This window comes from Thunnus albacares, chromosome 18 (assembly GCF_914725855.1).
Source record: "Thunnus albacares chromosome 18, fThuAlb1.1, whole genome shotgun sequence".
Taxonomy (NCBI): Eukaryota; Metazoa; Chordata; class Actinopteri; order Scombriformes; family Scombridae; genus Thunnus; species Thunnus albacares.
This window is the reverse complement of record NC_058123.1, coordinates 140,001-159,435: the sequence shown is the minus strand read 5'-3', so window position 1 is coordinate 159,435 and position 19,435 is coordinate 140,001. Positions and strand designations below refer to the sequence as shown.

Below are 19,435 nucleotides of genomic sequence, written 5' to 3'. Positions count from 1 at the left end.
CCTGCTGTAATGGGAGTATGGGATTACAGAAACCTGCTGTAATGGGAGTATGGGATTACAGAAACCTGTCTGTAATGAGAGTATGGGATTACAGAAACCTGTCTGTAATGAGAGTATGGGATTACAGAAACCTGTCTGTAATGAGAGTATGGGATTACAGAAACCTGTCTGTAATGAGAGTATGGGATTACAGAAACCTGTCTGTAATGAGAGTATGGGATTACAGAAACCTGTCTGTAATGGGAGTATGGGATTACAGAAACCTGCTGTCTGTAATGGGAGTATGGGATTACAGAAACCTGCTGTAATGGGAGTATGGGATTACAGAAACCTGCTGTTTGTAATGGCAGTATGGGATTACAGAAACCTGTCTGTAATGGCAGTATGGGATTACAGAAACCTGCTGTCTGTAATGAGAGTATGGGATTACAGAAACCTGCTGTCTGTAATGAGAGTATGGGATTACAGAAACCTGCTGTCTGTAATGAGAGTATGGGATTACAGAAACCTGCTGTCTGTAATGGGAGTATGGGATTACAGAAACCTGCTGTCTGTAATGAGAGTATGGGATTACAGAAACCTGTCTGTAATGGGAGTATTGGATTACAGAAACCTGTCTGTAATGGGAGTATGAGATTACAGAAACCTGTCTGTAATGAGAGTATGGGATTACAGAAACCTTCTGTCTGTAATGAGAGTATGAGATTACAGAAACCTTCTGTCTGTAATGAGAGTATGAGATTACAGAAACCTGCTGTCTGTAATGAGAGTATGAGATTACAGAAACCTTCTGTCTGTAATGAGAGTATGAGATTACAGAAACCTGCTGTCTGTAATGGCAGTATGGGATTACAGAAACCTGCTGTCTGTAATGAGAGTATGAGATTACAGAAACCTGCTGTCTGTAATGAGAGTATGGGATTACAGAAACCTGCTGTTTGTAATGAGAGTATGAGATTACAGAAACCTGCTGTCTGTAATGAGAGTATGAGATTACAGAAACCTGCTGTCTGTAATGGCAGTATGGGATTACAGAAACCTGCTGTCTGTAATGGCAGTATGGGATTACAGAAACCTGCTGTCTGTAATGAGAGTATGAGATTACAGAAACCTGCTGTCTGTAATGAGAGTATGGGATTACAGAAACCTGCTGTCTGTAATGAGAGTATGAGATTACAGAAACCTGCTGTCTGTAATGGCAGTATGGGATTACAGAAACCTGCTGTCTGTAATGAGAGTATGGGATTACAGAAACCTGCTGTCTGTAATGAGAGTATGAGATTACAGAAACCTGCTGTCTGTAATGAGAGTATGGGATTACAGAAACCTGCTGTCTGTAATGAGAGTATGGGATTACAGAAACCTGCTGTCTGTAATGGCAGTATGGGATTACAGAAACCTGCTGTCTGTAATGGCAGTATGGGATTACAGAAACCTGTCTGTAATGGCAGTATGGGATTACAGAAACCTGCTGTCTGTAATGGCAGTATGGGATTACAGAAACCTGCTGTCTGTAATGGGAATATGGGATTACAGAAACCTGCTGTCTGTAATGGCAGTATGGGATTACAGAAACCTGCTGTCTGTAATGGGAGTATGGGATTACAGAAACCTGCTGTCTGTAATGGCAGTATGGGATTACAGAAACCTGCTGTCTGTAATGGCAGTATGGGATTACAGAAACCTGCTGTTTGTAATGGCAGTATGGGATTACAGAAACCTGCTGTTTGTAATGGCAGTATGGGATTACAGAAACCTGCTGTTTGTAATGGCAGTATGGGATTACAGAAACCTGCTGTTTGTAATGGCAGTATGGGATTACAGAAACCTGCTGTTTGTAATTGCAGTATGGGATTACAGAAACCTGCTGTCTGTAATGGCAGTATGGGATTACAGAAACCTGCTGTCTGTAATGAGAGTATGGGATTGCAGAAACCTGCTGTCTGTAATGGGAGTATGGGATTACAGAAACCTGCTGTCTGTAATGGCAGTATGGGATTACAGAAACCTGCTGTCTGTAATGAGAGTATGAGATTACAGAAACCTGCTGTCTGTAATGGCAGTATGGGATTACAGAAACCTGCTGTTTGTAATGAGAGTATGAGATTACAGAAACCTGCTGTCTGTAATGAGAGTATGAGATTACAGAAACCTGCTGTCTGTAATGGCAGTATGGGATTACAGAAACCTGCTGTCTGTAATGGCAGTATGGGATTACAGAAACCTGCTGTCTGTAATGAGAGTATGAGATTACAGAAACTTGCTGTCTGTAATGAGAGTATGAGATTACAGAAACCTGCTGTCTGTAATGAGAGTATGGGATTACAGAAACCTGCTGTCTGTAATGAGAGTATGGGATTACAGAAACCTGCTGTCTGTAATGGCAGTATGGGATTACAGAAACCTGCTGTCTGTAATGGCAGTATGGGATTACAGAAACCTGTCTGTAATGGCAGTATGGGATTACAGAAACCTGCTGTCTGTAATGGCAGTATGGGATTACAGAAACCTGCTGTCTGTAATGGCAGTATGGGATTACAGAAACCTGCTGTCTGTAATGGCAGTATGGGATTACAGAAACCTGCTGTTTGTAATGGCAGTATGGGATTACAGAAACCTGCTGTTTGTAATGGCAGTATGGGATTACAGAAACCTGCTGTTTGTAATGGCAGTATGGGATTACAGAAACCTGCTGTTTGTAATGGCAGTATGGGATTACAGAAACCTGCTGTTTGTAATTGCAGTATGGGATTACAGAAACCTGCTGTCTGTAATGGCAGTATGGGATTACAGAAACCTGCTGTCTGTAATGAGAGTATGGGATTGCAGAAACCTGCTGTCTGTAATGAGAGTATGGGATTGCAGAAACCTGCTGTCTGTAATGGGAGTATGGGATTACAGAAACCTGCTGTCTGTAATGGCAGTATGGGATTACAGAAACCTGCTGTCTGTAATGAGAGTATGGGATTGCAGAAACCTGCTGTTTGTAATGGGAGTATGGGATTGCAGAAACCTGCTGTTTGTAATGGGAGTATGGGATTACAGAAACCTGCTGTCTGTAATGGGAGTATGGGATTGCAGAAACCTGCTGTTTGTAATTGCAGTATGGGATTACAGAAACCTGCTGTCTGTAATGGGAGTATGGGATTGCAGAAACCTGCTGTCTGTAATGGGAGTATGGGATTGCAGAAACCTGCTGTTTGTAATTGCAGTATGGGATTGCAGAAACCTGCTGTCTGTAATGAGAGTATGGGATTACAGAAACCTGCTGTCTGTAATGAGAGTATGGGATTACAGAAACCTGCTGTCTGTAATGGGAGTATGGGATTGCAGAAACCTGCTGTTTGTAATTGCAGTATGGGATTACAGAAACCTGCTGTTTGTAATGGGAGTATGGGATTACAGAAACCTGCTGTCTGTAATGAGAGTATGGGATTGCAGAAACCTGCTGTTTGTAATGGGAGTATGGGATTACAGAAACCTGCTGTCTGTAATGGGAGTATGGGATTACAGAAACCTGCTGTTTGTAATTGCAGTATGGGATTACAGAAACCTGCTGTCTGTAATGGGAGTATGGGATTACAGAAACCTGCTGTCTGTAATGGGAGTATGGGATTGCAGAAACCTGCTGTCTGTAATGGGAGTATGGGATTGCAGAAACCTGCTGTTTGTAATTGCAGTATGGGATTGCAGAAACCTGCTGTCTGTAATGAGAGTATGGGATTACAGAAACCTGCTGTCTGTAATGAGAGTATGGGATTACAGAAACCTGCTGTCTGTAATGAGAGTATGGGATTACAGAAACCTGCTGTCTGTAATGGGAGTATGGGATTACAGAAACCTGCTGTCTGTAATAGGAGTATGGGATTACAGAAACCTGTCTGTAATGGGAGTATGGGATTACAGAAACCTGCTGTCTGTAATAGGAGTATGGGATTACAGAAACTAGTGCAGTGCCTGTTCAAAACGTGCCTGATTGATAATTATTTCTGGAGAACCACATATATTTGTATGAGTTGACAACTGCATCAATTAAAACGATAAGGAATTAATAAACTAAATGGTTTACGTCCAGACAGAAACGTCAACCTCAGTTTAGTCTCACTGCTGAACTGTAGAAGCAGTTTCTGTCCTTCCATTGGTTGATTCTGCTGCCAGTCAAATGTGTCTGCGCTCCTATTGGCTAGTGTTACTGCCTCCACCTCTGTTTTTTTCTCCTGTGTGCGCTCATTTTTCTCTCTCGGGCAGTTTAACTGAGCGGGGCATGTGCTTTTGTCCCGCTCAGGAAGTCAGAGCCCAGAAGCCCCGTCCCACTGTGATGTGACAGTGTTTATATTAAACGCCCCCCGCTGCACTTATGCATAGAGCTGAGCAGCTCACTGTTTGCTTGATTATTCCAAGTTTATTAATATTAAATGTGTCAAGTGTCTCAAAAGGACCCTGCGCTCCTTTGTGTCCCAGCAGTTCACCCGCTGAGTGTGAAGTCAACTGGACGAACGGTTCTCCAGATATATGAGGGACAAACATACACTGGGTCCTGGATTCTTTGATGGCGTGCTATTGTGATAGGCTAGATCTGTTCTGTAATACACACACTGTACACAGGTTTGTTTTTTTTTTTTTCATCTTGAAATGATCCCAAACTTCGGACATGTTCTGTCGTTTTCTCTCTTTTTTTAATATATTCTTCTATTTGCAATAATCGTCCTCGGGGGGAAAAACGAGTACATGAAGCTTCTAGAGTTACTTGAGGAATCGTTTCTGCCCCAAACTAATCAATGAATCGACTAATTGTTGCAGTACTTTTGACAGTTTAATATGTTTGCAATAAATCCTGATGGTGATTGAAAGACGTTGGAAAAATCAATGATTTAAAAATGATCCTAGGAAGTCATTTTGATGACTGAAAATGATATTTATTAATAGTTTAATAGGGTTAGTTTCTGTATTCTATTAAATGTCAGAAAAACAGAAACTTTCCAGCTTACAAAACTCAAAGAGGTTCAGTTTAATGGCAGAAGACAGGAAATCTGAGATGTTGGAGAAATTGATGAATAAATGAAATGTTAAACAGTAAATGCGCTGAGCAGACAGTCTGAGTATCAACACCATGTTTCACTGCAGTGTAACAAACATCTGTCCTCATGTCGTTCTCTCTCTCTCCTCACAGGACCATGCAATCTTTCCTCGCTCGCCCCCGTCGTTAGACAGAAAGAGAGAGAGTGTGTGTGTGTGTGTGTGTGTGTTTGCTAGCGTGTGTGTGTGTGATCCAGGATGGGCTTCGGTCGGGATCTGAGGAATTCCCACGAGGGTTTACTGAAGCTGCAAGACTGGGAGTTAAAGGTTTGTGAATAAACTTTAACAACATGTCGGATCAATAACAATCTGCCTTTATACGCTTGGTAATAATAAGGTTATAGTGGGGTAATATGTTGTAATGAATGCATACAGATGGAGAGAGGAGCTCAGTGCATCATGTGAAGTCCCCTGGCAGTCTAGGCCTATAGCAGCATAACTAAGGGTTGGCCCAAGGCGAGCCTGGTCGGCCCTAACTATAAGCTTTATTAGAAAGGAAAGTTTTAAGCCTACTCTTAAACGTAGAGAGGGTGTCTGCACCCCGGACCGGATCTGGAAGATGAGGTTTGATTCAGTGAGTCAGAAGAATACAAGCTGATGTTGTTCAAACAGCAAAGATGGACATAATCTACCTCAAACATAGACATCAAACTAGATGTTTGTGTTGATGGATTTATTTTAATGACATTATTGACTGATTTTATCTGCTGCTGATGTTGAGCTGAAAGTTCATTTAATAAAGGTTATAAATGGAACTCAAGTACGGTATTTTCTTTTTTATAGAACTTTGAGTCCTCATGGTTCTCATGTTCAGAAAATGCATTAGAGCAGAAATATAGTTGTTTCTGAGATTATGCGGAATGCTTTTTATCCAAGGAAGTCAAAAATCACATTATTTTCCTTTGCTTGTAATTTTTCCCAATTCCTAAAACATTACAAAGTGTATTGTAGTTGTTGAGAAAAGCCGCTGCCAAATCATTTTTGGCAGCAGTAATCACAAGAAAAAAAATCATATGAAATCCTGGAGAGAGAGATTTTTGCTTAATTTCAAGAAGGTGATATTTAATTAAACACCAAGAGGCACAGTGATTACCTGGAAACACACCTGGTAGTTTCTGTGTGATAGTCACAAATCAGTTTAGCAAAATGCATCCTTTCATGTTATGTAAGATAAAAAATGTTGTATTTTCTTTAGCATCAAATAAAAAACATGTTCATAGAAGGCTTTGCTTTGAAGTTTGATGAGTAAAATATGTACATCAGCAGCATATAATTCTTGATCTTTTCATCAGCAGTACCAAATGTTGTGTTTAGTTTAAAGTGGGGTTAGTCCTACCAGGTATGTTTTATCTCTGTGCCTCTCAGTGTTGGTTTAATCTGAAATCACCATGAAATTAAGTAGAAACATGTAGTTTTGCATTTTGTAGCACTGATTCATGGCTGTCACACAAACTAGCAGGCATGTTTCCAGGTAAAAAATCATAGCTTTAAAAGAAGAATTTTTACAGTTTTATCTTAAAACTGAAGAGAATGGTTGGAACATTAAGGAGGAGGAACTTCACCACATTAATCTGGTAATTACCAATTTTGACTTCCAAGAATTGACATGTAATTTGGAAGGTATTACACTGGTAGCAGACAATAATATTTTGAAAATATGACAATATTATCTCAATATTATCAGGTTATTATCCCATTATTGTCACCATCTTACCATTTCAAATAAAAATAAAATAAAACCTTATCATTAAAGATTCCCAAAGAGGAAAAAAAGTCCCAAAGATTATCAAAGTTTCCCAAAGTTTCCCAAAGATTATCAGAGTCCCTAAGATTATCAGAGTCCCAAAGATTATCAGAGTCCCAAAGATTCCCAAAGATTATCAGAGTCCCAAAGATTATTAGAGTCCCAAAGATTCCCAAAGATTATCAGAGTCCCAAAGATTATTAGAGTCCCAAAGATTCCCAAAGATTATCAGAGTCCCAAAGATTATTAGAGTCCCAAAGATTCCCAAAGATTATTAGAGTCCCAAAGATTATTAGAGTCCCAAAGATTCCCAAAGATTATCAGAGTCCCAAAGATTATTAGAGTCCCAAAGATTCCCAAAGATTATTAGAGTCCCAAAGATTCCCAAAGATTATCAGAGTCCCAAAGATTATCAGAGTCCCAAAGATTATCAGAGTCCCAAAGATTCCCAAAGATTATCAGAGTCCCAAAGATTATTAGAGTCCCAAAGATTCCCAAAGATTATCAGAGTCCCAAAGATTCCCAAAGATTATCAGAGTCCCAAAGATTCCCAAAGATTATCAGAGTCCCAAAGATTCCCAAAGATTATTAGAGTCCCAAAGATTATTAGAGTCCCAAAGATTATTAGAGTCCCAAAGATTATTAGAGTCCCAAAGATTCCCAAAGATTATTAGAGTCCCAAAGATTATTAGAGTCCCAAAGATTATCAGAGTCCCAAAGATTCCCAAAGATTATCAGAGTCCCAAAGATTATCAGAGTCCCAAAGATTATCAGAGTCCCAAAGATTCCCAAAGATTATTAGAGTCCCAAAGATTATCAGAGTCCCAAAGATTCCCAAAGATTATTAGAGTCCCAAAGATTATCAGAGTCCCAAAGAGTCCCAAAGATTATTAGTCCCAAAGATTATTAGAGTCCCAAAGATTCCCAAAGATTATTAGAGTCCCAAAGAGTCCCAAAGAGTCCCAAAGAGTCCCAAAGAGTCCCAAAGAGTCCCAAAGATTTCCAAAGGTTCCCAATGATTATCAGAGTCCCAAAGTTTCCCAAAGATTATCAGATTCCCAAAGATTCCCAAAAAGAGTCCCAGCCCTAATTTAATGTCTGAAACCTGTCTGTCCTCTCTGTCTCCATCCATTAGCTGCTGGAGACGGTGAAGCGCTTCATGACTCTGCGGGTGAAGAGTGATAAGGAGTACGCTGCTCTGCTGCTCAGCATGACCCAGCAGACAGAGAAACAGGAAGCAGCCGACTACGTCAGCACAGTTAGCAAGGTGAGGACACGCCCAGACCTGGTCCCTGTGTGTCCCTGTCTCAGTTCTGGTCTCAGTGTGTCTTAAACCCCGTTTCCACCAAAAGTTCCAGGTACTTTGGACCCAGAGGAACTAATCTCAGGAACTAAACTTCGAACTTTAAGTCCCTGTTGTGCATCCTGTTTATGTTCCCACCGCATCTGAGGGACCACATAGATCCTGCAAATTAAACCCACGAGGAATTTAAAAATGATGACAGCATTTGAGACGCATTATTAACACATGAGGAAACATCAACACAGATTTGTCCTGTTTATTGTATTTACTGCTGAATGAGTTGGATGTAATGAATGAATGAAAAGGAGAAATGCAGAGGAGGAAAATGAAGCTGAAAAAAGAGCATCTGTTTCCACGGTAACATCTGCTGAGTGTTTGATAGTTATTTATTTCTTCTTTAGAACATAACCACCATGAAACAATCAGAAAATAACGTTTTATTACTCTCATTCAGTGCTTTGATCTCACTGCCAAGGAATTTATCCAAAACGACGTACATCTGAGAGCTGATAGAACACAATCAAGGATCTAGTCAGGAGAGAACAACACGAATAAGTGCCATGAAGCCAAGTTCAGGTCTGATAGGAGGTAGATCATCACCATCAGGTGCAGAGGTGTTGATGAAAGAACTGGTCTTTAGTCTTTTCTTAAAGACTGAGAGAGCCTCTGCAGATCTAACAGAGTTTGGTAACTCGTTCCACCACCGGGGAACTACAGAGGAGAAGAGTCTATCTGGTGACTTAGGGCCCTGTTGTGGTACCAGGCGCCTTTTATTGGCAGAGCGTAGTGGGCAGGAGGGAGTGTAGACCTGAATGAGGGGGTTCAGGTAGGCAGGAGCTGTTTTAGTGGCTGTTTTGTAAGCAAGTGTCAGGGTTTTGAATTTGATGCGGGCAGCAACTGGGAGCCAGTGGAGGGAGATGAACAGCAGGCTGATGTGCTGTTTTGGGCTGGTTGAAGACCAGACGTGCCGTCGCGTTCTGGATCATCTGCAGAGGTTTGAGTGTACATGCGGGGAGGCCTGCCAGTAAGGAGTTGCAGTAGTCAATGTGTGATATTACGAGAGCCTGGACCAAGAGTTGTGCTGCGAGCTCATACAGGTAGAGTCTGATCTTCCTGATGTTGTACAGGACAAACTGACACGACTGAGCAACTGAGGCCACGTGAACCTTAAAGGTTAGTTGGTCATCAATCGTGACACCCAAGTTTCGGGCAGACTTTGTGGGCATGAGTGGGTTGATTCCAGCTGGATGCTGACGTCTCTCTCTCTCTTACTCACTCGCGCTGTCTCTGTTCTTCTCTCACTCTTTTTTAAAATGAGTTGGGTCCTGGTCCCAGTGTGTCCCTGTCTGAGTCCTGGTCTCAGTGTGTCCCTTTCTCAGTCCTGGTCTCAGGTGGTCCGTCAGACGGAGGTTTTGGGTCGGGTCATGAGGACTCACGCTGATGATCTGAACTCCGGTCCTCTTCATCGTCTGGCCACACTGATCCGAGACAAGCAGCAGGTGAAGAAGAGCTACCAGAGTCTTCATCAGCAGCTGGAGAGCCAGAACCACAAGGTACTACTACTACTACTGTAGTCCTACTACCGTAGTACTACTCTACTACTAGTATACTATATTACTACTGCTACTACTACTGCACTGTATCATAACCACAACCACAAGGTCTGCTGGGAACTAATAATCCTCCTTTGTAGGGGTGTAACATTACATGACCCAAACAGTTGCTGTTAAAGTAGTTTAATAATCTATGAATCCCCCCCCCTTCTCTGTGGCAGTAGGGTCCCCCTCCCCTCTCTTTGGCGGTCGGGTCCCCCTCTCCTCTCTCTGGCAGTCAGGTCCCCCTCCCCTCTCTTTGGCGATCGGGGTCCCCCTCCCCTCTCTATGGCGGCCAGGTCCCCCTCCCCTCTCTATGGCGGTCAGGTCCCCCTCCCCTCTCTTTGGCGATCGGGGTCCCCCTCCCCTCTCTCTGGCGATCGGATCCCCCTCCCCTCTCTCTGGCGATCGGATCCCCCTCCCCTCTCTTTTGCGGTTAGGTCCCCCTCCCCTCTCTGTGGCGGTGGTCGGGTCCTCCCCCCCTCTCTCTGGCAGTCAGGTCCCCCTCCCCTCTCTTTTGCGGTCAGGTCCCCCTCCCCTCTCTCTGGCGGTGGTCGGGTCCCCCTCCCCTCTGTGTGGCAGTGGTCGTGTCCCCCTCTCCTCTCTGTGGCAGTCGGGTCCTCACTATATTACACTGTACTGTATTACACTACGCTATATTACACTGTATTGATACTACACTGTACTGTACACTGTACTGTATAGAAAACGTGTATAGTAAAGTGTGACATTGACATGCAGCAGGTGAAAGTAGGTGCAAGTTAATGACACGGTTGAAACTATGAAAGGTGTGCAAACTGAATCTGATGACTGAGACTGTTTCCTCGTCTTTCGGTAACCCTGTGATGATTATTGTTGCTAGGTTACCAGGAGTGACCTGGAGAAGCTGAAGTCGACGTATCGCCAGCTGAGCCGCGACGCAAACAACGCCAAAGAGAAATACAGAGAAGCTCTGGCCAAAGGTTTCTACTCTGAACGTTTCATCCTGCGAACGTTTCTAATTCAATAAGTTCACACAATTAATACAAATGTGGTTGATTTTCTTTAGGTAAATTGTAAAATGTTGCTGAAGTTTAGTCAAGTTAGACGGGTGTGTTTAGAGTTCTGGAAAACAGAAGCTGTTAAAATGTTGTAAATGTTTTGTTTATTTCTCAAATGATCAGAAAGTGTTAGTTTACCTTCATCAGAACTTTAAAGAATAGTTTTAGTGAAATATTCTGGGAAATGATTGAAAGTTACTGAAAGTTTCTGACCTCTTGCCCACCCACTGTCTTGTCCAATCACAGGCCGGGAGGCGGAGCGTGCTCATGAACGTTATGACAAAGCGACGGCGAAGCTCCACAACCTTCACAACCAGTATGTGTTGGCAGTGTGTGGCGCTCGAACGCAGCAGGACGAACACCGACGCCGCGCTGCGCCCGCTCTGCTCGATGCCCTGCAAAGGATGCAGGAGGACATGACTCTTGCCCTGTGAGTCACATGACTGCAGACACGCTAACCGACATCTGTTGACACGCTAACTGACATCTGCTGACACGCTAACCGAAATCTGGTGACACGCTAACCGACATCTGTTGACACGCTAACCGACATCTGTTGACACGCTAACCGACATCTGGTGACACGCTAACCGACATCTGCTGACACGCTAACCGACATCTGTTGACATGCTAACCGACATCTGGTGACACGCTAACCGACATCTGTTGACACGCTAACCGACATCTGCTGCATTCCTTCCTTTATTTTTCTAAATGTAAACCCGTGTATTTGTGTGTGTGTTGCTGTGTATCTAGTAGAATGGAGTATTCTGGAGTGTGTACTTGTGTGTACTTGTGCAGGAAGAGTACTCTGGAGGAGTACTGTGAGTGTGTACTTGTGTGTACTTGTACAGGAAGAGTATTCTGGAGGAGTACTGTGAGATCAGCAGTCTGCTGACGGAGGAGATCGTGAAGGTTCATCAGGAGATTTCGGCGGCGGTTAAGCAGATCGACCCGCTGGCGGAGTATCAGCACTTCATCGACGCCTACCGGTCAGAACTTCACCCGTCACTGTGTCTTGTGTTGAGTGTTTCCGTGGTAACAGTGTGTCTGTCCCCTGGTTACCGTGGTAACAGCGTACGACCTCCCGCAGGTCTCCGGAGACTCCGGAGGAGAGCGTGGAGTTCGACACGTCTCTGCTGGAGGAGACGGACAACCTACCGGCCAATGAGATCCTGTGGAACACGCTGACGGCCGACAGCCTGCAGGCCACGTGAGACGCCAAAACTTTACTTTACTTCCTGTTTGATTTGTATGTTTTTTTTGTGTGTAAACTCGTTTTCCTCTGGCAGAATTAAAGTTTAAACACCTTCTAAAACTTAATGAAGCATCTTCAAACCTTCCAAAACTCTCCAAAACTCTCCAAAACTGTCCTTGAATGTCATTTTACACTTTCCAGAGTTTCCAGGCTGTCGTCGTTAAATTAGGAACAAGTCAATGTTGGGTTTGTTGTGATTGGCAGATCTTCTTCTTCTTTGTTTCTGTCTGAAGGTTGTTTTCACCTTATCCACTTCCTGTTTGTTTGTTTATATGTTTATGTGTACAGGTTGTCATCGGCAACGGAGGAACTGACGCTGACTCAGCAGAATCTGCGGACGAAGGAGGCGCTGGCTGATGACCTCGACACTAAAATCCAGACGAGTCAGCAGAACACGGAGAGGAAGAGCGAGTAAGACCTGTCTCTCTCTCACCTGTCTCTCTCTCACCTGTCTCTCTCTCTCACCTGTCTCTCTCTCTCTCTCTCACCTGTCTCTCTCTCTCACCTGTCTCTCTCTCTCTCACCTGTCTCTCTCTCTCTCTCTCTCTCACCTGTCTCTCTCTCACCTGTCTCTCTCTCTCACCTGTCTCTCTCTCACCTGTCTCTCTCTCTCACCTGTCTCTCTCTCTCTCACCTGTCTCTCTCTCACCTGTCTCTCTCTCTCTCACCTGTCTCTCTCTCTCACCTGTCTCTCTCTCTCACCTGTCTCTCTCTCACCTGTCTCTCTCTCTCACCTGTCTCTCTCTCTCTCACCTCTCTCTCACCTGTCTCTCTCTCTCACCTGTCTCTCGCTCATCTGTCTCTCTCTCTCACCTGTCTCACTCTCACCTGTCTCTCTCTCTCTCATCTGTCTCTCTCACTCTCACCTGTCTCTCTCTCTCACCTGTCTCTCGCTCATCTGTCTCTCTCTCATCTGTCTCTCTCTCTCACCTGTCTCTCTCTCATCTGTCTCTCTCTCACCAGTCTCTCTCTCTCACCTGTCTCTCTCTCACCTGTCTCTCTCTCATCTGTCTCTCTCTCATCTGTCTCTCTCTCTCACCTGTCTCACTCTCACCTGTCTCTCTCTCACCTGTCTCTCTCTCTCACCTGTCTCTCTCTCTCTCATCTGTCTCTCTCACTCTCACCTGTCTCACTCTCACCTGTCTCTCTCTCTCACCTGTCTCTCTCTCTCACCTGTCTCTCTCTCTCTCACCTGTCTCTCTCTCTCTCATCTGTCTCTCTCACTCTCACCTGTCTCTCTCTCTCACCTGTCTCTCTCTCACCTGTCTCTCTCTCTCACCTGTCTCTCTCTCTCACCTGTCTCTCTCTCACCTGTCTCTCTCTCTCTCACCTGTCTCTCTCTCTCTCACCTGTCTGTCTCTCTCTCACCTGTCTCTCTCACCTGTCTCTCTCTCACCTGTCTCTCTCTCACCTGTCTCTCTCTCTCTCACCTGTCTGTCTCTCATCTCTCTCTCTCTCACCTGTCTCTCTCTCTCACCTGTCTCTCTCACCTGTCTCTCTCTCTCTCACCTGTCTCTCTCTCTCTCACCTGTCTCTCTCTCACCTGTCTCTCTCACCTGTCTCTCTCTCTCTCACCTGTCTGTCTCTCTCTCACCTGTCTCTCTCTCATCTCTCTCTCTCTCTCACCTGTCTGTCTCTCTCTCACCTGTCTCTCTCTCATCTCTCTCTCTCTCACCTGTCTCTCTCTCTCACCTGTCTCTCTCTCACCTGTCTCTCTCTCTCTCACCTGTCTGTCTCTCTCTCACCTGTCTCTCTCTCATCTCTCTCTCTCTCACCTGTCTCTCTCTCTCACCTGTCTCTCTCTCTCACCTGTCTCTCTCACCTGTCTCTCTCTCTCACCTGTCTCTCTCTCTCACCTGTCTCTCTCACCTGTCTCTCTCTCTCACCTGTCTCTCTCTCTCTCACCTGTCTCTCTCTCTCTCTCTCTCTCACCTGTCTCTCTCTCACCTGTCTCTCTCTCTCACCTGTCTCTCTCTCACCTGTCTCTCTCTCTCACCTGTCTCTCTCTCTCACCTGTCTCTCTCTCTCTCACCTGTCTCTCTCTCACCTGTCTCTCTCTCTCTCACCTGTCTCTCTCTCTCACCTGTCTCTCTCTCTCACCTGTCTCTCTCTCACCTGTCTCTCTCTCTCACCTGTCTCTCTCTCTCTCACCTCTCTCTCACCTGTCTCTCTCTCTCACCTGTCTCTCGCTCATCTGTCTCTCTCTCTCACCTGTCTCACTCTCACCTGTCTCTCTCTCTCACCTGTCTCTCTCTCTCTCATCTGTCTCTCTCACTCTCACCTGTCTCTCTCTCTCACCTGTCTCTCGCTCATCTGTCTCTCTCTCATCTGTCTCTCTCTCTCACCTGTCTCTCTCTCATCTGTCTCTCTCTCACCAGTCTCTCTCTCTCACCTGTCTCTCTCTCACCTGTCTCTCTCTCATCTGTCTCTCTCTCATCTGTCTCTCTCTCTCACCTGTCTCACTCTCACCTGTCTCTCTCTCACCTGTCTCTCTCTCTCACCTGTCTCTCTCTCTCTCATCTGTCTCTCTCACTCTCACCTGTCTCACTCTCACCTGTCTCTCTCTCTCACCTGTCTCTCTCTCTCACCTGTCTCTCTCTCTCTCACCTGTCTCTCTCTCTCTCATCTGTCTCTCTCACTCTCACCTGTCTCTCTCTCTCACCTGTCTCTCTCTCACCTGTCTCTCTCTCTCACCTGTCTCTCTCTCTCACCTGTCTCTCTCTCACCTGTCTCTCTCTCACCCGTCTCTCTCACCTGTCTCTCTCTCACCTGTCTCTCTCTCTCTCACCTGTCTCTCTCTCTCTCACCTGTCTGTCTCTCTCTCACCTGTCTCTCTCACCTGTCTCTCTCTCACCTGTCTCTCTCTCACCTGTCTCTCTCTCTCACCTGTCTCTCTCTCTCTCACCTGTCTGTCTCTCATCTCTCTCTCTCTCACCTGTCTCTCTCTCTCACCTGTCTCTCTCACCTGTCTCTCTCTCTCTCACCTGTCTCTCTCTCTCTCACCTGTCTCTCTCTCACCTGTCTCTCTCACCTGTCTCTCTCTCTCTCACCTGTCTGTCTCTCTCTCACCTGTCTCTCTCTCATCTCTCTCTCTCTCTCACCTGTCTGTCTCTCTCTCACCTGTCTCTCTCTCATCTCTCTCTCTCTCACCTGTCTCTCTCTCATCTCTCTCTCTCTCACCTGTCTCTCTCTCTCACCTGTCTCTCTCACCTGTCTCTCTCACCTGTCTCTCTCTCTCACCTGTCTCTCTCACCTGTCTCTCTCTCTCTCACCTGTCTCTCTCTCACCTGTCTCTCTCTCTCTCACCTGTCTCTCTCTCTCACCTGTCTCTCTCTCACCTGTCTCTCTCACCTGTCTCTCTCTCACCTGTCTCTCTCACCTGTCTCTCTCTCACCTGTCTCTCTCACCTGTCTCTCTCTCACCTGTCTCTCTCTCTCACCTGTCTCTCTCTCTCACCTGTCTCTCTCACCTGTCTCTCTCTCACCTGTCTCACTCTCACCTGTCTCTCTCTCACCTGTCTCTCTCTCTCACCTGTCTCTCTCTCTCACCTGTCTCTCTCTCTCACCTGTCTCTCTCACCTGTCTCTCTCTCACCTGTCTCTCACCTGTCTCACTCTCACCTGTCTCTCATCTGTCTCTCTCTCACCTGTCTCTCTCACCTGTCTCTCTCTCACCTGTCTCTCTCTCACCTGTCTCACTCTCACCTGTCTCTCACCTGTCTCTCATCTGTCTCTCTCTCACCTGTCTCTCATCTGTCTCTCTCTCACCTGTCTCTCTCTCACCTGTCTCTCTCTCACCTGTCTCTCTCTCACCTGTCTCTCATCTGTCTCTCTATCTCTCACCTGTCTGTCTCTCATCTCTCTCTCTCTCACCTGTCTCTCTCTCTCACCTGTCTCTCTCACCTGTCTCTCTCTCTCTCACCTGTCTCTCTCTCACCTGTCTCTCTCACCTGTCTCTCTCTCACCTGTCTCTCTCACCTGTCTCTCTCTCACCTGTCTCTCTCTCTCACCTGTCTCTCTCTCACCTGTCTCTCTCTCTCACCTGTCTCTCTCTCTCACCTGTCTCTCTCACCTGTCTCTCTCTCACCTGTCTCACTCTCACCTGTCTCTCTCTCACCTGTCTCTCTCTCTCACCTGTCTCTCTCTCTCACCTGTCTCTCTCACCTGTCTCACTCTCACCTGTCTCTCACCTGTCTCACTCTCACCTGTCTCTCATCTGTCTCTCTCTCACCTGTCTCTCTCACCTGTCTCTCTCTCACCTGTCTCACTCTCACCTGTCTCTCACCTGTCTCTCATCTGTCTCTCTCTCACCTGTCTCTCATCTGTCTCTCTCTCATCTGTCTCTCTCTCACCTGTCTCTCTCTCACCTGTCTCTCTCTCACCTGTCTCTCTCTCACCTGTCTCTCATCTGTCTCTCTCTCACCTGTCTCTCTCTCACCTGTCTCTCTCTCACCTGTCTGTCTGTTTCAGCTGTGTCCTGCTGCTTAGTCAGAAACTGTCTCTTCTCGAGCTCCGTCATGCCGTCCAATCACTGCGCGGCTCTGAGGCCTGCCTCTCCTCCAAGAAAGCGTTGCTGGACGCCAAGATGGCCGCCGCCTCCGCCTCGCCGCCCCCGCCGCCGCCTCCCCTGGCGCTGCCATACGAGGACGATGCCCGCTCCGTCGGATCCACCGTAAATATGAATGACATGATGTTTGTGTGCGGCGTGGCGTCTGAACAGGAAGTCTGAGTGTGTCGTGTGTTTCAGGACAAAACGAAGGAGAAGAGCTCGCGCTTCGACACGCTGCGTCACTCTCTGGCCGGGATGATTCGCTCTCCTAAAGCCATGCTGGGCTCCTCCACCTCGGTGAGATTTACTCTGTTCAGGAGATAAAACACTGTCAAACTTCTCTCTTCCAGCTTCTGTTTGTAGTCGTTGATGGACTGATTATTGATTATTGATTATTGGTTTGGATAAAGACAGATTCATGGCGGCTGCGTGAGCTGACTGACTGTTTCACATGTGAACTGTTGCTCGTTACACGTTAAACACATCATTTGATAACTACTACATGTTGGTCATTAACTGACTTTGTATCCAGTGTTGAACCTCTTGGTTTGTGTGATCTGGTTGTTTTTATCTGCATAAAGGATTTTAGTCATCGGACGGTTTGCAGTGAAACGAGCTGAGCTCATGTGAGCTGCAGTCAGACCTGCAGTCAGACCTGCAGTCAGACCTGCTGTCAGACCTGCTGTCAGACCTGCTGTCAGACCTGCAGTCAGACCTGCGTCAGACCTGCGTCAGAGAAACATCGACTGTTAAAGTGTAACTGTTTGATTCAGTGTTTAAACCGGTTTTAATCACTGGATTCATTTGCGTTGGACGAGACCTCTACAGAAAAACCTCCTCAACTGACCAACCCAGAAGAAACTGGTCCAGCCTGGAGACCCGGCTGGAGATCCTGATTAGACCTGTTAGCTGGTCCTGGTCCAGGCTGGAGACCCGGCTGGAGATCCTGATTAGACCTGTTAGCTGGTCCTGGTCCAGGCTGGAGACCCGGCTGGAGATCCTGATAAGACCTGTTAGCTGGTCCTGGTCCAGGCTGGAGACCCAGCTGGAGATCCTGATAAGACCTGTTAGCTGGTCCTGGTCCAGGCTGGAGACCCAGCTGGAGATCCTGATAAGACCTGTTTGCTGGTCCTGGTCCAGGCTGGAGACCCAGCTGGAGATCCTGATTAGACCTGTTAGCTGCTCCTGGTCCAGGCTGGAGACCCGGCTGGAGATCCTGATGAGACCTGTTAGCTGCTCCTGGTCCAGGCTGGAGATCCGGCTGGAGATCCTGATGAGACCTGTTAGCTGCTCCTGGTCCAGGCTGGAGATCCTGATAAGACCTGTTAGCTGCTCCTGGTCCAGGCTGGAGATCCTGATTAGACCTGTTAGCTGGTCCTGGTCCAGGCTGGAGACCCGGCTGGAGATCCTGATTAGACCTGTTAGCTGGTCCTGGTCCAGGCTGGAGACCCGGCTGGAGATCCTGATTAGACCTGTTAGCTGGTCCTGGTCCAGGCTGGAGACTCGGCTGGAGATCCTGATAAGACCTGTTAGCTGGTCCTGGTCCAGGCTAGAGATCCTGATGAGACCTGTTAGCTGGTCCTGGTCCAGGCTGGAGATCCTGATGAGACCTGTTAGCTGGTCCTGGTCCAGGCTGGAGACCCGGCTGGAGATCCTGATGAGACCTGTTAGCTGGTCCTGGTCCAGGCTGGAGATCCTGATTAGACCTGTTAGCTGGTCCTGGTCCAGGCTGGAGATCCTGATTAGACCTGTTAGCTGGTCCTGGTCCAGGCTGGAGATCCTGATTAGACCTGTTAGCTGCTCCTGGTCCAGGCTAGAGATCCTGATTAGACCTGTTAGCTGCTCCTGGTCCAGGCTGGAGACTCGGCTGGAGATCCTGATTAGACCTGTTAGCTGGTCCTGGTCCAGACTGGAGACCCGGCTGTGGTTTAGGATGTGATCGTTCTCCTGCTTTCTTTTTTCATTCTTGTTTGTGAAGCACTTTGTAAAGGTTGTTTTGAAAAGTGCTACATAAATAATAATAATAATAATAATAATAATAATAATAATAGTAATTATAATAATAATTATAATAATAATAATAATAATAATAACAATAATAATTATAGTAATAATACTAATAGAGTTCAGGAAAGGTTTCCTGTGTGAGGTTGAACTCTACTAACAGAAGCTGAAGGTTTTTCCAGGCTGACGTTTGATAAAATGTTATTTAAATTAGTTAGTAGATTTTACGACCCTGAACCTTTAAAATCAGCAGGATCAAAGCGTTTCTCAGTAGAATCCATCTGGAACTTTATTAATTATTTTATAAATGAGGTGATTTTTCCTTCTTTGCTTCGTCCAACGACTGAAACGTTTCCACTAATAAGAGCTGATCAAACAGATGCTTTAGCTTGGTCTCTTATTTACTTCACTGTCTGTCTTCACATTAATATCTCAGTCAGAATAAAAATGACGTTCAAAAACAGTCAAGATATTGATCACAAACAAACGTTCAGCCGTCTGACATTAAAGGATGTTTCTGTGGATCAGATGTGTCCTCATATGATTATTTTTACTTATTTTGGTTTAAACGTTTCAGTTTTCTCAACGATATGAAGACGTGATGTCTGGAAACATTATAATAAAACAGAAACGTTTTATAAATGACTTCAAACTCTCAACAAACCCTTTAATTCTTCTGTCATTATATAACAGGGTTAATAGGGTTATATTGATCCCCCCCCCCCCCTACAGCCAGTGTTTGGTTTGTCCGCTCTGGGCTACTGTAGAAAATGGCGGTACAACATGGCGGCTCCATGGACGAGGATGGAATCCTCAGTATACTGTGTATTGATCGTATTGATTATTGGTTTGGATAATGACTGACTGACTG

General features: G+C 45.7%; 1 protein-coding gene across 2 annotated transcripts in view; it reads left to right on the top strand.

Moving 5' to 3' along the window:
• The window catches only part of fer (fer (fps/fes related) tyrosine kinase), a 38,224-nt gene that overhangs the window by 5,231 nt on the left and 13,558 nt on the right, over positions 1–19,435 (top strand). For both annotated transcript variants that reach the window (XM_044332750.1, XM_044332749.1), the window contains exons 2-11: positions 5,171–5,343; positions 7,956–8,087; positions 9,503–9,676; positions 10,578–10,677; positions 11,002–11,185; positions 11,610–11,747; positions 11,849–11,968; positions 12,302–12,424; positions 16,482–16,683; positions 16,759–16,857. In XM_044332750.1, the coding sequence (XP_044188685.1) occupies positions 5,275–5,343; positions 7,956–8,087; positions 9,503–9,676; positions 10,578–10,677; positions 11,002–11,185; positions 11,610–11,747; positions 11,849–11,968; positions 12,302–12,424; positions 16,482–16,683; positions 16,759–16,857 (1,341 nt within the window). In that variant the 5' untranslated portion in view covers positions 5,171–5,274. The remainder of the gene's footprint in view (positions 1–5,170; positions 5,344–7,955; positions 8,088–9,502; positions 9,677–10,577; positions 10,678–11,001; positions 11,186–11,609; positions 11,748–11,848; positions 11,969–12,301; positions 12,425–16,481; positions 16,684–16,758; positions 16,858–19,435) is intronic.